Here is a 25,352-nt window from a genome sequence, read left to right as displayed (position 1 = left end):
CCCGGACAGGAGCTGGCGTCCTGATGTAGAGCTCACCTGCCTCCAGAGCCCTTCCACACGACCTCACCTCAGAGCTGGATATTGGGGACAGATGTCCCCTGGCTCAGCCCAGGTCTGAAGGAATCCAGCTTCTTTCTCCCTCTGCAGTCCATGGGTGTATATTTCAGACGATCTGAATTGGTTTAGATGGTTTAGGGGAGCCCCAGCTGTGTTTCAGCTTATTGGTTCTTCTCTGAGAGATGCATGAATATGGCTAAAATTGGATAACTGCTCTGACTTTTGTCTGCCCTGGGGCAAGGACTACACTTCCTTGGAGCCCTGGGAGTCTGAGCCTGCTCCTGGCACTCAGGAATGAGTGGAGAAAAGCCAGTGTCCAAAGAGTATGGACAATGGGCTGGGAAATGTGTGTCTCTCTTCTTACGGGATCCTTTCAGAGGGAATACGAACAGGCAGGGAAGCACCGCGGCACTCGGCCTTACCAAGAGCAGAGTGACCGAGGCTCCGACGGGACCCCCTCTGTGAGATGCCCCCGAGGTGTGCGGGTGGGGGGGGCTGTTTGCACCTGGGCACGGAAGGCAGAGTCCGCATCCCCCTTCCAAAAACAACAGAGGGCAGGGCAGGAGGCTTGAGAAAGGAAAACCCCGCAGCGAGGGCCGGCAGAGGGGTTCGGGGTCATCGCGAGGACTGTCGTTCCCGGCCGCGGGGCGGGGACAGGGACACCTTCCTGGTGTCGCTGGCGGTGCCGCAGGCTCCTCCCGCCGCCACCGGGGCCCGGCTGAGACCCCGCGGGCGGGGCTGCTCCGGTCCCTCGGCCCCGCCGCCCCCGGCTGCTCTCGTCCCGCAGGCTGGCGCCGCTCGGCCCCTGCGCTCCGCTCCCCCAGGTAGGCGCGTTCCCGGTCACGCTCCCGGAGCGGGGATGATCCGCTGTCCCCGTGGCGGGGATGGGCAGGGGTCGGGGCCGGGGGGAGGTCGCTCGCTGCTGGCGGCGGCTCCGGACGCTGGGCTTCTCCGGCGGCGGCTCCGCCGCTTCCCGCAGCGTGCCCGGGCCGGGGTCGCGCTGCCGGGGACGTGGCTGCGGCCAGGAGAACCGCAGAAGACGCCCATAGCTCCGTAGGAGACGACCAGTGCGCTGATGGTGAAACTCGGGGCGCCTTCCCGCGTCCTTCCCGAGCGCCGCTGTGGCTGCGGGGCAGTTCGGGGCCATCGTTAGCTCCTCCGGGACCAAAGCTCAGGGTGATGTCCCTCCGGGCTGTGCCGCCGCCCGGTCCCAGCTCTTCGGCGGAGTGCAGAGGTGGTGAGAGAAATTGTGAACCCTTGGAGGTATCCGTCCCCTTCCAGGGTTTCGGCAGTCCTCATCAGGGGCGACTCTACCGGTGCGACTGCTGCCCGTCCTTCGGCTGAGCCTCCAGCCCCTCTCTCAGGCCCCCCAGAGCACATCCTGCTCGCGGTGCGAGCGCAAAACACGCAGACCGCTGCATTCCTCCGTCTTGCTTTGGGTTTGTGTTCATCTGTGGGACTGAGACGTGTGCGGGTGTGTTGCGGGCGCCGGGCCGGCAGCCGGGGCTGCCCAGCAGCTGCCTCCACGCCTGTAAAATTCCCGCTGTGCCTGATGAGCCCCCGGGAGCGCTGCGGAGCCGAGCTGCCGATGGAACGAGGGTCCGGCTGAGCATGATGTTAGCGTGGAAGCGCTAGTAAATTTGGCCCGAGGAAAAGTAATGATTTTAATAATTTTGTGACTTTGCAGCGTGAAACAGTAAAAGATTTATCATTTCCATACCCCGGCTACATTTTGTAGAGGTGCAAATCCTTGTAATTATTACTCAGGATAGCTTAACTTCAAGGAATATCTCCACTCCTTCCTCAGAGCTTTTATGTATTGATGTATTTTCAAAAATGGACTTGGCTCCAAATTGCTGTGCAAGGAAGTTTCCTTGGGAGCCTGTGATATGGGAACGTGATTTATGGTTGTTGCATCTGAAGGTCTAATTTTACTCTAAAGAGTAAGGTTTGGGGCTTAAAAAGATTTACTGCTGTGCCTTTGTTTGAGATTGAAGGCTTGATCTGTTCCTTTCAGAAGCACTGCTGGGAATCAAAAACATTTGCTGCTTCATTTGTTTTATTGCTGGATCTTGTTTCAGATCTGAGATGGGAAATTAAGATTTTGTTTTGGTTAGCTGGAGAGAAGGAGCTGGCAGGGTAACTCGTAGTATCCCATGACAGACCCAGTCCTTGGTAATTCTCTTTTCTCCAACATCTTTCTTGATTCCTCCCTTTTCTGCTTCAGTACCATAATTCTGTTAATTTAAAGTAAAGAATTGAAGTTAGTTATTGGGTATTTCCAGAGGTGTAGATCTGAGAAAATGTTCAGTGAACATACAGATGCCTGGGAGAACACTCTGGGCTGGACCCAGTCCAGATCTTGCTGAACTGCTGCTCCCTCATTTTGCTCTTTGAGGGCTCTTTGTGCTTCCAACAAGGAATAAAGTTGTACGTCACTGGGATGCCAGTATCAAAACCAAGCACATAAAGGTGCATTGGATGTGAATGCTTAAAAAAATATAGTGGCTGCTGTACCCTACACAGTGTCAGTAAACTCTACAGAGTTCTACGCTTCAGTGTTCCCATACATGTCAGGAGAGATTGGAAAATTCCTGTGCTCCCTGTTAAGGAGCAGACCTGTCCCATTGCAGTGGAAGAGAAAAGCCAGTCACTGCAGCCAGCACCAAGCCAGAAATCGGTTTTGCTGTTTTGTTCATTGTTCATATCCAAAAAAAAAAAAAAAAAAATTCTGAAGAACCTGAGTGGAAACAATACTTGATTTTACATGGGAGTCTTTTAATTAAAAATACCAGAATGGTATGATTTTTTTCCCAAATGAAAGACTTGTGCAACTGTTTAAACAAAAATGTTGGCACTTTGAGTTTCTTCTTCCACAGCTTTTACCCTTCCACATGACCTCAGTAGTCAAAAGTGCCTTTTGGTTTTATCTAGCCTAGTTGGTATGTCCATTTATTTTGGATATTGGCCTCACTACAGTTAGTCATTCCTGAAGCTACAAAATACATGCTGGATAATACAGCAAACATGAGCCAGATCCTTGGATCTCTGGGTCTGCTGGTCTGTTCCTACCCTTCCTGTAGCGGGCAGCGGTCCTGGTCTGAGTTACAAGATTATGGTGTTACTGGTTTCTCCAGAGAGCTCCATTACAATGTGCTCTTCCCTGGCAGTCAGTCTTGTCCTCAGAGCAGTGAACCTCCAGTGAGACATTCACAAACTGTAAATGTTTCTTCATCCTGAGTGATGATGAACTTTTGCTTTCTGCCCTCTGCAGGATGCATCAGCAGGACATTGCCAAGGTCTGGCAGGATTGACCCACAGCAGCACTGCACCAGAGGCTTCGAGTGTGGGAGCAGAACCCAGAGGAGCGGAGAGTGCCGAGCCTGGGCTGAGCACACCATGGGAGCAAACAGCTCCAGCAAGCCACCACCCTTTGATGGGAATGAGGACGGTGAGAACTTTTCCTGGTTGTTGTCTGGGACTGCACAGCTCTCCAGAGCAGGCTGACTGTGAGGCTGCAGACTCTCTGCAGCCAGCGCCCGTGATGGGCGTCCTGGGTCAGCAGGGGTGTGTGGAGGCAGCTGCAGTGTGCCCGTGGTCCCTACAAAGCTGCAGTCTGGTGTTGGGGTCTTTTTGCATCCCCTCCCAGCAGCTCTGAAAGCAACATTGTCAGCAGAGGTTTGCTGTTGAAGTGTCCCTGGGACACTGCCAGGCACCTCGAAGGCAAGGACAAAATGCTGCTGCTCTGGAGGCTGCAGAGGTCTGTTCTGGAGGTCCCAGTGTAGGGAGCACTGGTAGGAAGTATGGTGGGAAGGTGGAAGGCCAAGCCTGCAGGTTGGGTTGGCTGGAAAAGGAGTTGGAAAAGTACTGCTGGGAGCAGTATTGAAGGCCAGGGTCCCTGTGCTGCCAAGATTACAGAGGCAGTCATTAAGAGATTGCTCCATAAATATATTTGCTGTTGCATGAGTCAGCTTGCTGAGTGCCATATGGGCTTTCACTTAGGTACAACACCAATATGCATATATAGATAAATACAAATATATAGTAATAAACATAAAACACATGAGGAGCTGGATACACCATCAGCCTCTGTTCCAATGTTCTGTGTGGTGCTGCTGCCAGTCTGCAGCTGCTCAGCTAAACCAGCTTCAGTTTCCAAATTATTAATGCAACTGCTTGCAGTTTTCCCTTGTTTTTCATATTTTTTTTCCATTTCTGTAGTGCAAAAGAAATCTGTGCTGTGAAGTTTTTCTGAAGATTTTATTCCTGGTGCTCAGTATTGGCATCTCTCATAAACAACCACTCAGGCTTGCTTGGGATAATGAGCTATTCCTGCCACCCTCCTCAGGATGATGTGCCCTGGCTGTGGGATCTTTCTGGGAGTGGCTGGTGTCTGCTGGGTCTGTCTTCAGTGTTCATACAGCACAGGCTTCTGTGACTGAGAAACGCAGTGCCAGGAAAGGCCCTGTCCTGACCATGTCAGGTAGTTCACTGTCAGTTTGTTAGGTTTCAGTGGGCCCAGGACCCCCCTTGCATGCTGATACAGCGTGCAGACTAGTGCAGTTCTGTTTCCATGGCCCTGCACAAATCTCAGAAGTGGTAGATGTTTTTTCTTTAATTAGTCATGTTTTAATATACCAAGGGGAGAGAAACCCAGCTGAAACAGAGATGTCCCCCAGGGAATTTTCCATTATCTTGCCAATCTGTGACCAGAGGCTCTATCGCCTTAGATATCACAATCTTGTCCTCATTCTGATTTCAATTAAAATTGTAATTAATTAAGAGCTTCTGGGTACAGTAGGAAACAACACACTGCTCCATGGCAGGGGATCATCCCTCCCCCAGGCTGCAGGTGGTGGGCACTGGTCCCATCTCTGCAGCTGTACCACAGAGGGACTTTTCATTTGGGACCCATGAGGGTCAGCGAGACAGCGCGAGTTGTGTAGGTGCTCCAGTGCCAGTCCTGACAATATTTTTCCAAATTGATGTTGCTATATTTTCACTATTTTCTGTAGCACCACCATTTGTGTTTGAACTTCTTGAAGAGCTCTGTTCTGTTTACCTTCAGCTGAAGCGGGGTGACAGGATTATTTTCCTCTCAGCATTTCCTCTGAGCAGAGAGTTGTGCATAATGAGCAAGTGAAATGAAAAGAAAATATAACAAGCAGATAGAAGATTCAAGGCTCCAAGGTGATCTGATTCCTAGTGTAGTCATGGTGACACCATACAAAAAGCCAGATTTTGTTTGTGCTGCTCCTGGGCAGAAGGATGTGGGAAGTGTCCTGGGGGATGGCAGCCAGATGTTCCCCCCAGCTGGAAGTGTTTGCCTGATCTGCCATTGACAGAGGCTGACCTAAGGAACTTGCCTTTGCGGCTGAACTGTAGAGAAAAATGCCCTGTTAAACACATCAAGTTTAAAAAACACCAGAGTCTTCAAAAGGAACAGAACATTTCTGGCATACCCCTCATTTTTCTCAGCTCATAGGGAGAAAAAGTAGAAATAACGTAATATTGGCAAATGTTTGCTCAGCCATTGAATATTGAAATGTTGCTCTTTCTTTCTTGCAGTGACCTTCGACCATTTTGAGATTTTGCGAGCTATTGGGAAGGGCAGCTTTGGAAAAGTGAGTGTTTTGGGAACTAAACACCATGTGGGCAGCTGGGTGGAAATGGAATTGTTGGAGGCTCACATGAGAGTAGAGAACCAAAGCCCATGCACTATCAATGAGTCTTGACCTGAGCTTCAATTCCTGGTAATCAGAAAGGAGTCAGAACCCAACTCCTTATCCATTCTGTAGCCACAAATCATATTACGTGAGATTAAAATGAAAAACTGACCAATCAAATGATCTGAATTGCATTAGATTTCTGAATAACCATTTTCTAATATTTCTCAGCAAATCAACAGTGAACATCATGATGTATTTTTAATAAAGAACTACAGTCAACATGAAATCCAGGCAGGTTTTTAGCACATTATTTATTGTATTAAATGTTTCTTTGTGAGGCACAGTGTTTGTTACTAAGCATCAGGTTCGTCCCAAACTCCTGAACTATTGTGTAAACAAAGCCTGGTTTGGGCTGCACTCTCACAGGTTCTGAGGCTTTCCTTGAAGTCCTGCTTCTTTCTACATTTGGTGACATATAAGAAAGGTTAAAATTCAAAACCCAGTTCTTAAACAAAGCCCAAGATTAACTGTGAACTGAGTGACACTTCTCAGGAAAGTGAGGATCAGGTGCTGGTCCCAACGTTTGACTTGTAGTTCTGTGGTGGAGGGGTCTCTTCCCTACAGTAGTTAGTGCGGGAGAGATGGACATGATGGTTAGTGAATGACATTAAATAAAATGTTGACTTCTCCGTGATTCCCTGTCTCCCATGTCGTGATGATAAATTTCTTCCTCTCATCTTCCCCCAAAAATTTCTCTTTGGGTGAAACCCCCAAGAGATTCCCAGGCAGTGTCCAGTGTTGCAGCATTGGTGGACGGAGCTGTGCAGTGGCAGTGTGAGCACTGCCAAAGCTGCTGGAAAACACTCATGGGCCAGCTGGGTTTTACCTGCCCACACTTGCTGACAAATCGTCTCTGATTTATTCCCTGATTGCTCTCTTAGGTGTGCGTGGTGCAGAAGACTGACACCAAGAAAATGTACGCCATGAAATACATGAACAAACAGAAGTGTGTGGAGCGTAATGAAGTGAGAAATGTTTTCAAGGAGCTGCAGATTATGCAGGGCCTGGAACACCCTTTCTTGGTTAATTTATGGTAAGAGGTGGCTTCTTGGCTCACTGGTTGAGTCAGCACAGTCAGTTACAGACACCTTTGAGACCAGACCCTCTTCATCTGCCTCAAGCCCATCTTGGGAGCAGCTGCTGTGTTCCACTGACTGGGGCTCTTGTTTCTGGGGAATCCTGTTTAGCTAAACAAGCAGTTGTCTCCCTTGTCCCCCTAGACAGCACAAGAGAATTTATTCACGTGTTCCTTTGCAGTGTTCCCCCAGGCAGGTATTGGCTATCATCATGACCCCACCTGTATTTAAAAGAACCCTTTGCAACCACCAGGAACTTCTGGCAGCGTGGGATTGATGGCCAGGCAGGGCTCTTTGCTGGCTGTCCCGTGACATTTCTTTCTTCTTAATTTTATTAGGATACCAGTAACACTCCAAGGGGTGTGAGCTCACATATTGCATGATAAAGTGGCCAATATCCTGTAGTTTCAGTATTCCTCTAGGGTGGTGGGTAATTTATTGGAAAACAGATTTATTTTTAGAGTAAAGTAGAAATTATCAATGTTAAACACACGCGCACAAGAGTCTAAAAGACACTGAAGATCAAAAATCTTGAGTAATTCTTCCTTTTTTGAAATCTCCTGTGACTTGAGTGCAGTTCAGTAAACTCTTGGTATTTTGCTCCTCTTGCCATTTAGAGTTGTTCTTACTGGGGTATGAATGGTAAAGATGCAGCTACACCTTCCATATCATATCTCCAAACTTGTCTTTTGTACTTGAACACAAAGTTCCAGGCAAAGCTCACTCAGGAGCTGAGAACTGACCAGAATGTGTATGTTGAGATCTGTTCAGAGCAAACCATCCAAGCCTCCCTGCTTCTGTTCTGCTGTGCCATCCCTGGCTTCAGGATGCCTTTAGCATTCCTGGGGCTTTCCTGCTCTCCGAGTGATACAGACTACGAACTTTGTGTGGAGCAGTGGTCTGGCTTGTGATGCTGGTCACCACATCAAGCAATCAGTGTGCTGAAAAAGAAAAATCCATGAGGAAAGGGCTCGTAGCTGGTTGTCACCCCACACAGCCCATCATATGAGGTCACTGATAGAGGACCATCGGCACCCCAGTTGTGCTGAGCTCGTGGGGTCACAGACACACTGCTGTGCGAGCAGGAGCCTGACAGAGGCACCTCCAGTGCTGGGGTCTGGGCAGGAGTGCTACTCCAGGGCTCCGCTGCTTGCTCCTGTGATCACCTCCCGTTGGTGCTCAGAGAAAGCAGAATGCCCATCCTGAGTTGTTCATACAATCTGCTCTGACTCTGCTATGGATCTGAGACTAAATTGTTGTCACAAGTGTGACAGTAGTGGGAAACAGAGCATGGAAAGGTCATGAAATTGTAATTTCCCAAGTAAAAAAAAAAAATCCAAGAAATTATGAGTATCCCCAGAGGTACCACATGTTCCTTTATTACCTGTCATTTTTCACTGCTACTGTCCTTGAACCATGTGTGTGCTGTTTTAGGTACTCATTCCAGGATGAAGAGGACATGTTCATGGTGGTCGACCTGCTGCTTGGAGGGGACCTGCGCTACCATCTCCAACAAAATGTGCGGTTCCAAGAGGGAACTGTGAAACTCTTCATCTGTGAGCTGGTGCTGGCCCTTGACTACTTGCAGAGCAGGCACATCATCCACAGGTCAGCCAGGTCACAGGCTGTGCTGTGGGCAGGCTTGTTCTTCCTTGATGTCAAACGACAAATTGAAGCTTAAGTGATAAACAACATATTCTCCCACATGTTTGTCTTTTTGTGAAACACAATGCTTCCCCAGGAAAAGTAATCCATATGCAACAGAGACGATCTGATTTGTCCCTCTGGGGTAGCTGTGAAATAGCATATTTGATTGTCCACTGATCCTGCAAAAATTTGTCTCTGATAGGTTTTAATTAGCTGTAGCTCATTAATATCCATCCTGGTCCAGGGAGGGTAGGTGTCAGCACTCAGAACTCCTGTGTTCACGCTTGAAGGTGTCTCCTTTTGCCCCCCTCTCTGTATTGCACCAAAATACGAGGACTGGGCCCAAACACAGCATTTGCCTGTATGAGGTAAATCTCTTTCTAGAAGTGCTGAGAGTTTCTTTTTGGCTACCATGGTTTCTCCTGGCCAGCGAAAAAATGCATGAGGTGTTCCCATACCTTTGAAGCCTTGCAGAATAGCAGAGGAGGCAGGGTTGGGAAGCAGGGTTTGGCTGTGGATGGATAGACACAAGGCTCTTCTGCTGGTGTCATGGGCAGGGCAAAGCCCAGGGGCCCAGGGTTTGGCCAGGTTAGCTGCTGTCAGGAAGGATGAACAGGGAGGGACTGTGAGGGTCAGTAATTGCAGGGAGAAGGTCACTTCATTTAGAAATATCACTCCAGATGAACATTCTTGTGCTGTATAAGAATTAAGCATGGAAAGTGTAAGACTGAAATGGTCCTGGTTGCTAGGGGGGAAGGCACGCACTGGTGAGGAGCTGGTGAGGGTGAACGCCCGTTCCTGCCCGCAGTGTCCAGCTGCCATGTCCAAGCTGTGAGGGCAGAATGACCCCTGCCTGTCCCTGCAGCCACAGGAGTCTAGAGCCTGGAGCAGCTCTGCTCAGGCCAGGTCCTGGGGACATCTCCCACCTTCTCAGGGTCTCCTCTTTCATGCTGCTTCTTTTGTGCTTTACATGTATGGATCTTTGCCCCAGCATGAACAGGCGTGGGAAAACTGCAGGCGAGGTGGCAGCGTGCTTTTCACACAGCTGCATGTGTTTAAGGTAAATCAAGTACAACAAAACATGCATGGCAGGCTGTAAAATTTGTAAGTTATTTAATTAACGCTGTAATGCGAGTTGTTTAATTAACACTGTAACCCAGCGGGATAGTGTTTGATTGATAAAGTGATTCCACTGAGTCAATTACACTGCAACAGCTGTAACTGGGAACATCAGGAGACAGGGAAGCAGTGGTTTTGTTTGGCTGAACAAAGCTGTACAGAGACAACAAACTCAGGCTGTAATTATTTCCCACCTAGGTGTAAAAGAATGGGAAATATTAATATCTTTTAGGTTAGGAAATTATATAGCCAGCTTATAAAACAGAAATGTACAAATTATCTCTGGTCATTCTTTGCATCTTACTGTGCTGGTGTAATTCCAGAGGCTGTATGCTAGACGAGGGAGATCAGAAACAGCCACACTAGAAATTAAAAAAAAAAAAAAAAAAAAAAAAAAGGAAATGGCTCCACTGTGCTTTGGGGGAAAATCAGCCACTTACCTGACATTGCTCTGTGCTCTGCTAATGATGCCTGTCCCTATACTCACCTGTATGATGGGATGGCACCAGGAAGGTAACCAGTGTTTATAACCCATTGGAAGTGTTTGGGTGACAAGATGCCAGAGAACTGTAAGCTATTAGATGACAATTAGATGACAGATATATTGTGGGGTTTTGATTCCAGGTGGCTTGGAGAATTCAAACTGTATCTCAAGAATTGAATTTTCAAAGATAAAATCCTAAATGTGCTCATTTCTTCACTTGGAACTGCTGGGCTTAGTGGGGAGCCGCAGCTGGCACCAGGTCTCTGTACCTGTCGCCTGCCTCCTGCCAGGACCTTCTCTCTGGGGCATCAGCTGGCCAGGTGCTCAATGGGGACTGGTGTAATGAGCTCATTAAAGCCAGGTAATGGCTTGTAAAGTCACTCAAGCGGACACAGTGGCTGTGTCAGAGTATCGGGTGTAGGTTTTCTCCCTTCAGTCAAAGGGTTTATTACCTACAGCATGGCTATAGGTATTATTTTGTGAGATCCTTTTACTCAGGAATAAAACCTGTGGCTAACCCATTTGGATCTAAACAAAGATGTTAAAATAATTTCATTTGTAGTGAGTAAATGGGGAACCCTTCTCAGTACGGTATCAAAACAGACTGAAAAGCAACAGGGGGAAAAAGACAAAAAGACTCTCCAGCATAACTTGTGGGTGGACTTAACCTGAGTGCTGCTCACCCAAACCCCTGCAGCCTGCGCAGGAGCCTCTGCTGTGCTGCTGTTTGATTAGGCGCTCTCTTATGCCCGAATCAAACAGGAACATCAGAGCTGAGAAGCCCGGGGCTCTGAGGGTGCAGTGTCTCTGCCAGTGTCCCAGAGCCTGGGCTCTCCTGGGGCACCAGCAGCCGTGTTTCCTGTCACTTCTCTAGGCTAATGGCTGTCTCTCCTCTGCTTTTTTCCTCAGAGATATCAAGCCTGACAATATTTTACTGGATGAGCACGGTAAGTGCTTTGTGGTCATGCATATGTGTAAAAGCAGTGGGAGACAGGAGACACGAACTGCATCTCGGCGCTTGCTGGTGCCATCGCTTGGTGCTGTGCTCTCTCCCTCAGCCTAACTGGGAGCAGGATCATCCCATCCTTTTGTGCTCCACTTGCTGTCTCTTGCTTTTTGAGCAACAGCATCTTGTACCTTCAGGGCACTGGGCACCCAGTGATGCTGTGGTGTTCCTGGGTTGCCTTGGTGTTTTAACCAGCACCTCCTTTGGCCGACTGACTTGATGGTGTCCCTACAAGGCACTGGCAGGGGCCATATGTTTGGTGCTGCTTGGGGTCAGTAGCCCAGTACACCCGATTTTAACATTTTCTTCGTTCTTGTTTAAAACTTACTCCAAATGCATCGTTTGAAGGGCGATGCTTGTGTCACTGCAGGGTTTGTGCACAAACAGAATTAATTATGGTGCAATAGATAAGCCTCGTTCATGTATTTTCTTCTTCCTTGAGCATTTGGCATGGGGAGGGAGCACTGAGAAGGATTAGGGGCTGGGTATGTTATAAATGTTGCTATCAGTTTTTCTATAGTCTTTCCCAGGCAAAACTCTTGACTATATTCTTGCATAGTTCTTTGGTCACATTTCTTTCCTGGCAAAGATCTTGCAGTGAAGAGCTGTCTGGTATTTATTAGTTTGTAACTCATTAGAGAAACATTTTGTTAGCTTATATTTTTTTTAAATCCAAGTTACTGGCTTGTTGTGAGAAATCTTCACTAACAGCTAGAGCAAGGTGCTTGAAGAGAAAAAGGCAGTGCAGGGAGGAGGCAAACCTGCATTTGTTATCACTTCAGAGGCTGTAGCAGAGATGCTGCAGCTCCCGAGGGAGGCACTGCCTGGCTCTGTGACCGGGTGTGTGTGACCAGGGTTGCCTGGCAGCACTCAATCCATTTGCCTGTGACCTCTAATTTCAGAGCACTGGTTGATTATTTATTTAGGAGCTGGCAGCAAGGTGGCTTTGTGTGCTGGAGCCCCTGTGCTGCCTTGCTCAGTCCTTCTCTGGCTGTTGCCCCACACACAGCCTACGGGGAGCCCTTTCCTCCCTGATGTGGGGGCCCTGGCACTGCCGGGGCTCCAGGCTGCCCATCTTGTGTGGCACTGCTTTTGGTCAGTGCTCACTGTTGGATGCTTTGGTGACCCATCAGCATTCTCCCAGAACTCTGTGCCGCTCAAATTGGGATAACACAGCTTCCTGACCAGAGCTGGGATCTCCATGGCCATGGGAATGTAGGTCAGCACTCCCTGGAGAGGGAAAAAAAAGAGAGGAAAAGGCTCTGTTCATCTCTGCAGCTGCATTCAGCCCAGGAAGACACAACCTACTAACTCCTATTATGACACTACAATTTGGGATGAGTTTTGAGTCTATTCTCTTCTCGCTGTGATTTTTAAACTCTCTTGCAGAGGTTTCAATGTTTTTTCTGGGTACAGAACACTTGACTCCAGTGTCCTCTTGTCTGTGACTCGTAGTATTCCTTTTCTTCTTCCATAACAGGAAAGGTTTGTCTTCCAAGGCATATAGAAAGCTTTGGACACACGCAGAGTTCATTTTCTTTCTTGTCCCCAGGGCACCTGTTAATGTAGCTGCGTGTTTATCTATATTTAGCCTAATAGATCGTGGTTGGTTTTCGGTATCTCCTTCCTGTGGCGCAGAGCTGCAGCTTCCCATTCTCTCTTCTCTCCCATCACCAGGAGATCACCCAGGATCACAGAACAGATGCAATTTGGGTTTCATGATATTTGAATTTCTGTGCAAGCCTTTATTGCTGGCTACCAAAGGTGTTTTTGTTCCATTCTTGAGGCATCCTCTAAAGAGGAAAACGGAGGGAGTGCTTAGTACCTGGAACACCAAATAGCAAACAACTAGGAGGACAAACATCAAGGTTTTGGGGTTTTTTTAAACATAGTGGAATTTTTTTTTTCTAATCGAAAAGTTCCATTCTCTTCCCCTAAAATATAGGAAGACTCAAAACAATCATCACTAAATTACTTCTTGGAGAACTTTTATATTTTCTGGTTCCCCAGAGGGAAAATAAGGGGATATCTGAAACAAGAGACATCTGCAAGCAACCTGCAAGCTGAAGCATTTTGCATCAGTTCTCCCACCAGAATTTTTTTACATGGAAACTCCTTTTCACAGAGTATTTTACTTTATGTTTCTGATTCAGAGCTATTTCTTGTGTGGAATTAAAGCCAAGCCTGTTACATGTTAGCCTCTGTCTTCCAGGACACGTGCACATCACCGATTTCAATATCGCCACGACGCTGACGAAGGACAGCCCTGTCACCACCATCGCTGGCACAAAGCCCTACATGGGTGAGAACCAGTGGTGGTTACATGTTCTTGAATCACCATTTCGTGGGCTCGGGGGGACTGCTGTGGTGGGACACAGGTGAAGAAATTTTTGATTAGAGTTGGGACTCTTTTCCTCCTGATCCACGTCAAAACATACACAGTTTGAAGTGAGGAGCACCCTGGAGAGGGGATGCAGGATACAGGAGTCCCTCCCCAGAAACCCCTCAGCACAGCTGGGGAATGTGCATGTCCCACTTCACCAGGGAGACAGAGAGTTCCTTATGCCTAGATTGAGTGAATGTGCTTATTCTGGGGCACATTTACTATGAATGGCAGGCAACTCCTGTGTCAGTAAAAGGAATTTGTTCTTTTTTGGGCTTTGGGGGCAGAGAAGCACAGAGAGTTTCATGTGGAGAGGACTGTGGGGCTACTGGGTGACCCTGGCACAGGAGCATGGCAGCACGGGAAGGGCTTGGGTCAGGTGTTCTGTGTTGCTCATTTCCACTTGGGATTGCAGCAAGGCAATTTTCCCCCCCTGTATTTCGCAGCACCTGAAATGTTTAGCTCCACAACACCCACCAGCTACTCCTTTGCCGTGGACTGGTGGTCACTGGGAATCACTGCCTACGAGCTGCTCAGAACCCGGGTATGTGTGTGGCTCATGGCCTGGCCTGCTCTGCCCCTGGACGTGCTGTGGGGAGGGTTAATGCTTTATAGCAGAGATGACATGGCCAAGCTGAATTCAAGGCTTTAGCGGTTATTACAGCAGAGGAAGCAGAGATCACATATTCACCAGGGTTCTTGTGATCGTGGCTAAGATCTCAGAGGAGCTGCTGCAATGCAGAACAGCATGTTGTGGCAGTTCCTTGCTGCTACTCAGGGCCTCTGGGTTGGTGTAAGTGGGGCGAGGCAAACAAGCAACAGCTTCTGAAGTCTGGGCTGCAATATCCTTTACTTGGAGATTCTATCCTGCAAGGAAAAATAAAACTTGGAAAAAACCCCAAACTTACTGCTGTTGTAACAAGGCTGGGCAGTTGAAGCAACTGATGGGGAAAGCCCAGTCCCTGCCTGTGCCATCAGGGCTCTGATGCTGGCTTGGGCAAGGTTGGGAGCCTTGTAGATAGACAAATACATCAGTGTTTTGAAAGCGATGTGTAAAAAAGTGGGACAAATTTTTTTAAATTGCATTATTCTAAACAAAATAATGTAATTTAAAGAGGAACATTTAAGACCTTGTGAGGCTCAGAAGTTTCTTTCAGTATGAGTACGCAAAACATGGTTTTTAAAACCTCTATCATCAGTCTTTTCAGAACACGTTTTGATGAACAGATTTTTTCATTTGACTTTCAGTGTCTCAGTGGTGAGGGATCAGTTTAGCAGACATTGAGGAGATGTGGTTGTCTGGCCTGTTGCGTAATTGAAGCAATGTACCCTCCGTAAACATCTTCATGTAATATTTGCGTTTTCCACCTATAATGCTAAATGAATGGCAGGACTGTGCATGACGTTGTTTTTTGACTTGATGGCACTGTTTCTAAAGGCAGGAGGAGAAATGCTGCTTTGTGCTCATTCTCGATGGCACAGCTGTGGTGAGGTGGTGGCACCTGGGCACTCGGGGCGAGAGATGGGAGACCTTGAGGTCCGACGAGCGTTGGGACACGTCAAGCTCACTGCCCCTGAGCTGATCTCACTATTTATAGCTACTATTCCTTAAACGTACTTTTAACACCCTCCTGCCTTCTTCCCCACATAATAAGGTAAAAATCTGTGAATCAAAACTTTCAAGATGGAAACACTCTGCCTTTATTAAGTTCTCTCTCCAGGTAAAGCAGCAGAATTGTGGTAGATGAAAAATAAACAGGGAGGTGACTTCACCCACGCTGTACACTGCCCGTGTCACTGGCTGTACACTGCACGTGTCACTGGCTGTACGCTGCATGTTGGCGCAGGAGGAATCCCTGGTGCTCCACTGCAGGGTGTGCTCCACTGCAATGGCTCGCCTGTCCCAGTGACATGACCACAGAGCAGAAGGGACTGTCATCCTGTGCCCTGATGTCCACCTGAGGCTGGTGACCCTTCCTGGGAAATCCTTTTCTGAGCTGATTTTATTGTTGGGGGACATTTGTCTCCTTTTTTTTGGCATTGTCCCCAACATGAGTGAAGGACATTTTACAGGGAGTATCAGGAGTGCTCTAACCACAGCACTATGTGCTGTAGCCTAGTAGGATAAAACCACTGAAAAGACTGAGCAAATTGCCACTGGCTGATAACTCTGACTGCTGGGGTTTGCTCTTGGCTGTCCTGCTGTTAAATGCCCAGTTATTAGCATAGATCTCGCTGACATTTTGTTTTTTTCAACTGAGCCATGATCACGCAGGAGGCCGGACAGTGAGACTGTCTGAAGCTTCTGTGCTCTCACCAGACTTCCCAAGGAGTCTGAAAAGCAGATAAATTCAAGTGCTTGTCTTGTGGCGTTTCCCACAGAGGCCATATCACATTCGGTCCAACACTTCCACAAACGAGATCGCTCACGTGTTGAAGACAGCCACGGTGATGTACCCGGCCGCGTGGTCCCCGGACATGGTGGCACTGATCAGGAAGGTGAGGGGGCTGGGGGTGCCCAGCGCTCCTGCCACTCGCAGCCTCTGCACTACCACTGGGAAGCCCTTGCAGACGCCAGGCCGGCGTCAGTGACTTTCAGAGCACACTGTGCGGTAAAGGTCAGCTGCAGGAGGGTGACGGCAGCAAGCAGAGCTGCATCCTGGGCTGGCAGTGGTGACAGCTGCTGCTGCACCTTCCCTAAGGACACGGGCAACCTTGGCTTCCAGAGTTTCCTCTATAACTTTGCACTCTGGAATTAACTGACTTAGAAGCAGATATTGATATATATGTCAATAAATTTAGCCCCAAAATTACATTTTTTTAATCCTCAAGAAACATTTTTTCCCAGTAATGGAAACATTTGCAAGAAGCGCTGACACTGTTGTAATCCTTTATGCAACACTGCAATTTTTAAATTTTTTTTTCAAGAAAGCTGTTACAAAAATTGCTTCAAAATCATTACTGGAATGATTTTGAAGCTGAAATCCCATTTGGAATGAAGCCATAGCATCAATAAACAAGACTACGGCTTAATAGTGGCAGGAAAGCTGAGCACTTACCCCCTGCACAGCAGCACTGGAAGCAAATTTTAGGGAAATATGGGAATAGTTTTTTAATTTCAAATAAGTGCAGGCAATGAAGTAGTATTTAATGTAGCTTTCAACTGTTTTTTGTTCCAAATAATATATATATATGTATTCTCTCATTTCTAATGAAATAGATGATCAAACATTTTAATGAAAAGAGGCTGTCAATTCTTTGCTGAGACAGAATCATGGTGTATTTTCCAGGAAGAAAATTGCAGAATATGCAATATTGCTGAAAATTCAATGAAGCCAATATTTCTTTAAGCCTAACAGTAATACAGGAATATTGCTGCAGCTGTTCTATGTGTTGTTATGCTGGCAGTTATTTCCTGGACCACAGCAGGCCACAAGCCATGGAGGCTCCCTTGTGAATAAATAATACCATGTCACAATTATTTAAATCTCCCAGTGCTCCTTTGCAGCTGGTTTAACAGCAATCTGTACTGTCTATGAAGGCAGCTGTGGCTCCTTCCTGGCTCAGCCATGCCCTGTGGATTTCCGTATTTTCGGCGGCCCCAGGCAGAGGTTGTCCCAGCGGCTGCTGGTGTTGCGCTGAGTCCGAGCTCTGCCGAGGGAGCTGGGGACGGTGCTTGTCACGGGCTGTACCCCAGCATGAGCACGGTGTGCGGGTCACCTTGCCTGTGCCCTCCCCAAAGGGTTGGGATCATCTGGTTTTCCTGCTGAGTTTTAGGAGTGCATGGCGTCAGGACTCCATGCAATGCACAGTCATTGAACAGAGACAACTTCAGCTCTTTCCTTCCACAAAAATAATCCCTACAGCAATATTAAAACAAAAAAAAAAAAATTAAAATAAGCAATGTGAAAGTGTACTTTCACACTGGAATAAGAATATTATTTTAGTAGAGTGAGAAAAGTGGATGTTTTACTGATCCAGTATTAAAAGCAGAACACAAATGTCTGCGTGGAATTCCCCATTCCAAACAAATGTGTATTTTTAACATTGGACAAATTGTTTAATGCCACTGTACTGCCTCATTGCCTGCTCCTTCAATGGGGATAAAAGTAATTTGTAAAAATGGGAATAAAGAGGCAGAGCTTGTGAGCCTGTCACACACCCTGGTGAAGGGACTCTGAGCCAGAGCAGGAGAGGTACTGGTCCAAATTTCAGCATTGATGCAGTCTCTCTGGCACCGTGTGTCCTCAGCTGTGCTCCACAGAATGTGTGCCCTGTGGGGAAGGTCTCATCTCTTCCCTTTAATTCTTGCAGTTGCTCGAGCTGAACCCTGAGAAACGTTTTTCTCAGCTGAAGGACATCCAGTCCTTCCCCTACCTGTCTAATGTGAACTGGGATGCTGTTCTCCAGAAAAGGATAATGCCAGAATTCATTCCCATGGTAAGGCCATTTGAGTTTAAAGGTTCTTCACACCCAGCACTGGGACATGGAATGTTCTGACAAATTTCTACTGAAGCATCAGGTGTCACAAGATGAAAAGAGAGACCAGGGCAGAGCTGTCTCTTCTCTGAGCGAGTAGCAAAGAGTAATGCAGGGAGACTATAGTGTGGGTGGCCCAAAACTGATCTGCCCTGTTCATAATGTTCCCAGAACCTCTGGGTGCAGAAATGATGTTACAGCCCACTGGGCACTGCATCTCTGTGGGAAGGACAGAGCCTCTGAGCCCTCTCATTGAGCCATGATCTGAGCAATGCTGCTCCCCACATCCAAAAAACCTAGTGCACCAGAATGGGCTCAGCAGCAGCCTGGACATCACCCACCATCTTATGGGAATGGTTTTCTCCTGTAATGTCTCCCCCAGCAAGCTCATTGTTAACAGTAAATAGCACATACATTAGATTAGTGTTTCTGGGCCTTTTAAAATTGAATTAAAACAGCACACAAGTAACATAACCCTTATGGAGAACAGTCAAATGACTCCAACTAATTTTCAGCAGAAGGTGGGCTAAACGATGAGTATTTGTTAATTGTATATCCACCCTTCTTCCTGGGTTTCTCTGTGGTGGGTACAATTCTGTGTTGCTTGAAGACCAGTTCTGCTGGGCCTTTGTGCTTCCCTCAAAAAGGCACAACCCAGCCAGGACACTGTCCTCACCCTCATTGCCAACCCAAAGCAGCCAAAGGACAGAGTAGAAGCAGAAGCAGAAGCAGAAAAGGAGACACTGTGACACCTTGAATATGACCCCTAGCTGAAGGGACTGATAAAGTATATCAGGAGTACAGCCAGTGCTCTTGGCTGCATGTACAATTATAATTGGTGCAATTTTTTTTTACAAAATTCAGCTCCCAGATGCAGTCCAGATTATAAGAAACTCCTTAAGACAGGCTCTGATCCCTTAAGGGCACCCCTCTCTCCCCTCCAGAAAGGCAGACTGAACTGTGACCCAACCTTTGAACTGGAAGAAATGATCCTGGAATCCAAACCTCTTCACAAAAAGAAAAAGCGCTTGGCTAAGAAGGAGAAAAACACGAGCAAAAGCAATTCATCCCAGGTAAGAGCAAGCAAGTACAAACATGTGGTCAAGGTGGTCTTTCATTTTTCAATGATTGCCATGTAGCAAGACCATAGCAAACTGAACATAACTTTTTTTCCTCTTGTGACCAACTTTATTCCTAAAACTCTCCCCCATCTTCCCTGTGGTGAAAGGCAGAATGTGTATGCACTTTACTGCAAGAGGAGAGCCTTAATGCCATTCTCCCCACTGCAGGGTTAAAGGTGCTCTGCACCTAAACATGTCTCATTGAAACTGTCCTTGCAATGTTTTTCTGTGTCAACTGTGAATTTATTCCCTCTTTTATTTTTCCATCCCAACGTGAAAGGCCAGCCACCTCCAGAAGCACCTGGAAATGCTCCAGAGGGACTTCATTGTTTTCAACAGAGAAAAGTAAGTTTTGATCCAGCAGAAGAGGCACTGGCCCTTGCCAAAGACTTACAGTTTTCGGGGGCCCAGGGCTCGGGGAGATGAGGGGAGGGGGCTGTGGGGGTCCTGTTTTGGAGGATCTGTGGAGTGGCTGGCAGCTCATAGCAGGCAGTGGGGAGAATGGCAGCTCCAAGGCAGCTGTGCTCTGTGGGGTCTCGGCACTGCCTGGGCTTTCCCTCACAGCTCAATCATCCTTTTTTATCCCCAAGGGTAAGGCCCCACCAAGACAGCATCCAAGAGACCATGACAGAAAGTGGAGGCCCACACAGGGAGGACAATCAAAACAACAACCTCTGAGAACACCTCAGCCCCTGCAGAGGACCTCCTCATGGGGCTCACCCACCCATGCACCTTCGCAATGTCGGGCCATGGACTTGTCCTCTGCTGCTGGGACCCTGCCAGTGACCCAGGGCACAGAGGAGAGCAGGGACACCCACTCCCTCAGCTTTCCACCCCACAGCCAGAGGGTTGTGAGCGTGGGGACAGAGGTTGCCTTGCAATCGGCCACTGTTGGTTAGACTCAGATCCTATTATGTTGCCTCTCCCGGGGGCAGGAATGGGATGAGACAACAGGTAAGAGAGTCTGCACCATTTTGGCTTGGCTGGCAGGTGCCACAGCCCTTGGTGTCACCGTGCAGGCAACTGCTCAGTGTGCCGAGAGGCTGAGCTGCCTTGTGCCGAGAGGTGCCCACAGCCATACCACACCTCAGGGCTTTGCAGAGGTCGGCATTCCCACATGGATGGGCTCACGGCTGGCTGTTCCAGGGGGAAGAGGTGGCTCCCAAATGCAGGGTCTTCACCAGTGCATTGTGACAAAAGTGGCCTGTGCTTACAGACAGCTCCTGCAAACATCCTGTGAGGGTGGGCACAGGAGGCTGGAGATGAGCTCCTTCCTTTGCTGGGACAGGCAGCAAAAGTTTTCTGCCCATTTAACACATTCTCCATGTACCCAGCAGGGTGGTCAGTGTGCAGTGATAATAAATGGTAACAATCAGGTGCTGGTGAATCCAGATGCTTTACCAGTCTAGCCTGAAAAATACATTCACTGTGGTGTTAAGCTGCTGCAGCTCACTGGCTCTGATAGGGTTTGGCTTCTAAAACCAGAGAGGAATTTGAATGTGTATTTTGAATCTCTCTACCACTGAAATCACATTTGGTTTAAGCAGGGAATGTTTTCAGGAACAACCGCACTGCTGGTGGGGTCTTGCCAAGACTGAGATCGGCCAAAGCATTGCTACTGCTGTAATGCCGGGAATGATGCTATTATGTAAATGCTTTGGCAGGCCTGAGGTTTCACCTCCTTATTTGACATTTTTCCCCTTCTTAGCAATGTAGTGAATGCGTGACGAACTCTTTGCCACCCATTAACCCAAACGTAAACGTCCTCTCTGCTCCGTGTGTCTCTGAAGTGGCTTGCAGCGGGCATCCCAGCATCGAGCAGTGCAGTTCGTGCCTAAAAACCAGCTTTGGTTCGTGTTCTGGCCCCTCCTGCAGAGGCGCGGGCGGTGTCCCACGGCCGGCCGCGCCTTCCCCGCTCCGCCCGCCGTGCCCGCGGGAACGGCCCCCGGGAAAAGCGACCCTGCTCCGCCCGGGGAGCTGTAAAGCTGCAGCGGAATTAGTTCATCAGTAGTGGGTAGCGGAGTCCTCAATGATTGTCACTGTCACGGGGAAGTCACCTTTTCCTGCTTTGTCACAACACGCTTTTCCCTGCTCCATCAGAAGGCGCCCCAATTAATGTCGCAGTGTGCCGGCTCTCCCCTTCCCCAGCCATGCTGGCTTTCAAGCGATAGGACTTCGGAGCGGGGTGGGGGCTCCATGTGTCTCTGCCTTTGACTCACCATTCCGAGGAAAGCTATCCAAAGAGCCTGCAGCGTTCCCCATGGATCCTCTGCTCTCTGCTCAGTCCTATAGCACCTCTGGCACTAGGCACCGTCAAGCAGGACTGTGCTGACAGCTGTCCCTGTCTCCTGCACAGCACATTATTATCGTTGCCTTGCTCTGGTGCACGTAGAGGTTCATAAACAGTAAGTGTGTTTATCGGGAATCCCAGCTCTGCTCCTCATTAGGGAAAAATGTGCTGCAGAAATATGTCTCCACTGGCTGGTCAGAAAAGCCCCAAAACAACTGAAATACTTAATTGGTAAGAACATTGCATATTTAAAAATTCCCCAAAGATTTCTACAACCATCTCTATGTTCCCCTCTTCCTCTGTGCACAGAGGCACAGTCTCAGCTTAATCTCTACCGGGCAACAGAAAAAAGCCTTAATTACTTGATGGAGCTTCACAAAGCTTGTAAGCACAGCCTTCCCCACCCCAGCACAACTATTCTGGCCTGGCCCCTTAAGGACTGTGTCTGCCCAAGTTGCAGACATGTAAAAGTAAGTATTTCAACGTCAAATACTAAAGGGGGGAGAACTGTCTTTTTTAGTATAGCCAAAACTGACCCTTAATTACTGTAATTTTTAAAAAACAATCACTTTTTTTTGCATGCTTTACAAGTTTTAAAGGACAGTGCCTCGGTCTAACAGAAAATGCCTGATGGAAGGGAAGCATTTCACTGACAGGAGTCCACAGAAAACAGCTTCCAAGGCTGTCCAGCCAGCATGACCCCGAAGCCGTGCCCAGGCAGTGCCATGTGGAGCCGGCCCCTGCCAACACACAGAAGACAGGCACAGCTCTTGCTGGGCAGTCACAGCCCATGGTGGCTAGGCCAGGCTCAGCCAGAGACTGCGTGGGCAAACTGAACAGGATTTTACAAATACTTGCATCGCTTTGCCAACACCTTTACCATTGCCCGAGAAGTACACCAACGCCCTGACACGTGTAGCAGTGAGCACTACATGCTGTTGTCCCGAATACCATGTTGCTGCAGCCCCCTCCAGCCCCAGCACCACCCAAACCCCTCTGCTGCCCCAGCCCAGTTCCCTGCAGGTGCAGCTGGGCACTGCCCCTGCCAAGCAGCAGCAGCCTGAGGAAAAGAAGAGCCAGATGACAACGTGAATTGTTTGAAGGAACAACTTTTTTTTTAATAAAGTGTACAAAGTAGTAAAACTCCTTACACAAGGTGCTGTGACAGCTGTTACAGAGATGATTTGAGCTCCCCCATAGGCCTCGTGATGAAATGCCAGAGCACTGGGTAGAGATGAATGTGACAGACCCACCTGTCCCTATGAGCTCAGTGCCACCTGCCCTCCCCATCTGACATCCTGCCTCCGGCCAGACCCTGACCCCTCACCTGCCTGGCCGGGTCGCCCTGTGGGCCATTCCCACTGTCCCACACCACGGCATCCCACACACGTTCAACACCAATAACACTGAACCGAGCAACCTGTCCGAGCAGCATGCATACAGAGAGGAAGAGCAAAACACAACCCAACCAAACCCACAACAGTAACAACAACAGAACTTTAAGGCTATGCAAAAACAAAATGAAGCAACATCTTTAAAGCTAGGTAGCAAGTAGCATTTGTGAAACATAAGGCTTGAGGCTTATTGATTCTTCAGAACAGGTCTATTTCTTTTCATTCTTCAACACCAATGTACCATTTTTCTTCCTTTGCTTGAGCAGGGGTTTTCTTTCCTCCTCAGCCGGGACATTTAGCTCAGGGAGGTGATGTTGGAGCGACCTCCCGGGGGCGCAACAATGCGCTTGCTTGCGGAGCGCATGCCTTCATCAACCTGGGTACCTGGGAAAGGACGAGAGAGCACAAAGGGAATGGGGAAAGCAAAGTTAAGAGCATCTTCTTCACAGGACTGAGCAGTCAGGCTGGAGTCTTGCCAAGGCCCTCCAGAGGCTATCTACTGCAACCCACTCCCTCTCCAACTCCAGCAGCAACTCTGAGAGCTGCAGCGGCTTGAAAGTCTCTGCAGATGCTTTGTGAACAGGCGCATGCAGCAAGAACAGCATCAGATGCTGTGATGGCCTCCACGGCCATGGGGGCATCCACAGTCTGCCTGGCTTTTACTGCAAGGTGCAGCTCCAGTCATGTCCTTTAAGGGATACACAGGATCTTCCCTGCCATGATCCACTCTCGTGCTTACCTTGTCACAGGCCACCTCTAACTGCCCCCTGCCCCAGGCCAGGGACACATGGCCAGTGGCTCTGCCCCCTCCCAACCCAGCCACCACATGTGTTCACCTGACAGGCTGAATCCAGACTGATGGAGATTCCTGACGGGTGGTGTCTGACGTGTGGGGGATCCCCTGGTTGACCCTGCAGGGGTGCCCCCCTTGGGGGTGGTGGTCAGGTCAAACACAGGTCCGTCATACAAGCCCCGGGGCACAGCATGCATCTCTGCCATCTGTCACCAGAGAGAAGAGGACAGTGAAACTTCTCTGAGCCCAGGGAACATTGTGCTCCAGCCATCCCCCCGCTCCTCAGTCCCCCTGCAGAAGGATCTCACACTGCCATGTACCCTAAGTCCTGCAGCACTGGGGCCTGGCACAGCCCCACTGCCCTGTAAGGTGTGCAGAGCCAGTGCAACAGACTATCATGCAGATGAGGTTTATGCTGCACAAATGGGGGAGGAGAAGGCGATTTTGGCCAATCTCTTAATTTTAAACAGTATTTCCTCTCAGACTCCTGCTGCAGCATGACAGGATGAGGAGAGATATTACCTGAGGAGCATCTGCCTCCACCATGGCACACCACTAACACAAAGGGCTACCTATCCAAGCCTCAGCTATTTTGTACATTCAAAATACACCAGCAGTTTGCCGCACTGCTTACAGGGTCCAGCAAGAACAGCAAAGCAAAACCAACCAGTTATTAAAGACAATGTGGGCTAACAGTATCCCAGCTCCAACAGTATCTCCTGGAATACCCATCTCCTCACCTTCCTCCTGGCTTTGATGCGCTTGTAGACGTAGTCAGGGAAAGGGCTGCTGGGCAGGAATCGTCCAGTCCCCTGGGTCACATGAAGGTTCCCATCCTCCAGCATGATCTTCCCCTGGCATATGACAACCAGCGGAGCCCCACGGAGCTCCATCCCCTCAAAGATGTTGTATTCAGCCACCTGCATCAACCCCAGGATAATGGTCAGGAGGTACAAGAGCACTGCCTGCCCATTCAAGAGTGGGTCAGTCCCCACACCTCACTGCTGGAGTCCCCAGTGCAGGTAGAAGACACCTCTAACAGCCTTGCCTGCTCAGAGACCTCCTGTAGCTCACTAGCCCATCACAGTACAAGCCCACCAGAGCTCCCAGCATGAACCAGGGCCTGCTGGTTTGAGGCTCAGTGTGAGAAAGAACTCCAAGAGCAGACAAAGGCAGGACCTAGGCAGACTTGAGGTAAGGCATGAATAAAGCACTGTGGCAAGGCCAGGGAAAATATTTGTGCCTGGAAGAGAAACCAAGGTAAGGAGAAATGCGTGTCTTTACACCTACATAGGCCAGGGTCAGGAGAAGAATACCCAAGCACAGTGCAAAAAGCCCCAGGTGCCTAGAGCTCATGGACAATCAACTCAGTCACAACAGCCACTGCCGGGAGCCTGGGATCAGTCCCTCCTCCTCAGAGCCAAGCAGGACAGTACACAACTTCCAGCAGGCAGGCAACCTTTCTACGAAACTACTCACACGCCACCCTCCAGCGTTCACACAGATGACCAGAGGACTTACAGACTGGTGAGTTTTTGCTGTGATGATCTTTACTGCATCAGGATCCCATATAACCAGATCGCTGTCCGAGCCCACCGCTATTCTCCCTTTTCGTGGATACAGGTTGAAGATTTTGGCAGCATTAGTGCTCGTCACAGCCACAAATTGGTTTTCATCCATCTTTCCAGTGGCCTGCTCACACACAAAGAGAACTAAGTACTTCTATGGGGAAAGGGTGAGTAAGAGACCTGGGAAGCATTATCCTCACTCCCAC

The 25,352-nt window shown here is 48.8% G+C and overlaps 2 protein-coding genes across 5 annotated transcripts in view; one reads left to right on the top strand and one right to left on the bottom strand.

Moving 5' to 3' along the window:
- Nucleotides 1–794: 794 nt before the first annotated feature.
- STK32A (serine/threonine kinase 32A) lies at nt 795–22,543 on the top strand. Of its 3 annotated transcripts, none has more exons than XM_058422480.1 (13): nt 795–881; nt 3,332–3,508; nt 5,626–5,681; nt 6,668–6,819; nt 8,297–8,470; nt 11,022–11,059; nt 13,331–13,420; nt 13,948–14,045; nt 15,884–16,000; nt 17,816–17,941; nt 18,925–19,053; nt 19,382–19,446; nt 21,983–22,543. In XM_058422480.1, exons 2-13 carry the CDS (start codon nt 3,457–3,459, stop codon nt 22,020–22,022), a joined length of 1,137 nt encoding a protein of 378 aa, XP_058278463.1. In that variant the 5' UTR covers nt 795–881; nt 3,332–3,456; the 3' UTR covers nt 22,023–22,543. The 3 variants fall into 3 exon arrangements, with proteins under 3 accessions (XP_058278463.1, XP_058278464.1, XP_039934105.1); XM_058422481.1 differs by lacking the exon at nt 21,983–22,543 and adding an exon at nt 20,810–20,955; XM_040078171.2 differs by lacking the exon at nt 21,983–22,543 and adding an exon at nt 19,692–20,459.
- Nucleotides 22,485–25,352, bottom strand: part of DPYSL3 (dihydropyrimidinase like 3) — a 28,715-nt gene continuing 25,847 nt past the window's right edge. For both annotated transcript variants that reach the window (XM_040078165.1, XM_040078166.2), the window contains exons 11-14: nt 25,100–25,270; nt 24,319–24,498; nt 23,622–23,784; nt 22,485–23,169 (exon numbers count right to left, since the gene is read on the bottom strand). In XM_040078165.1, the coding sequence (XP_039934099.1) occupies nt 23,081–23,169; nt 23,622–23,784; nt 24,319–24,498; nt 25,100–25,270 (603 nt within the window). In that variant the 3' untranslated portion in view covers nt 22,485–23,080. The remainder of the gene's footprint in view (nt 23,170–23,621; nt 23,785–24,318; nt 24,499–25,099; nt 25,271–25,352) is intronic.

The sequence above is a fragment of the Hirundo rustica genome, chromosome 14 (genome assembly GCF_015227805.2).
Source record: "Hirundo rustica isolate bHirRus1 chromosome 14, bHirRus1.pri.v3, whole genome shotgun sequence".
Lineage (NCBI taxonomy): Eukaryota > Metazoa > Chordata > Aves > Passeriformes > Hirundinidae > Hirundo > Hirundo rustica.
This window is presented reverse-complemented; position numbering and strand designations above follow the sequence as displayed.

What these genes read in the sequence shown, in the direction of transcription:
- STK32A (XM_040078171.2), top strand. Translation starts at nt 3,457, where the DNA reads ATGGGAGCAAACAGCTCCAGCAAGCCACCACCCTTTGATGGGAATGAG. An exon ending in CTTTGATGGGAATGAGGACG is followed by an intron (nt 3,509 to 5,625) that starts GTGAGAACTTTT and finishes TCTTTCTTGCAG; the next exon opens with TGACCTTCGACCATTTTGAG. An exon ending in TGGTGGCACTGATCAGGAAG is followed by an intron (nt 16,001 to 17,815) that starts GTGAGGGGGCTG and finishes TAATTCTTGCAG; the next exon opens with TTGCTCGAGCTGAACCCTGA.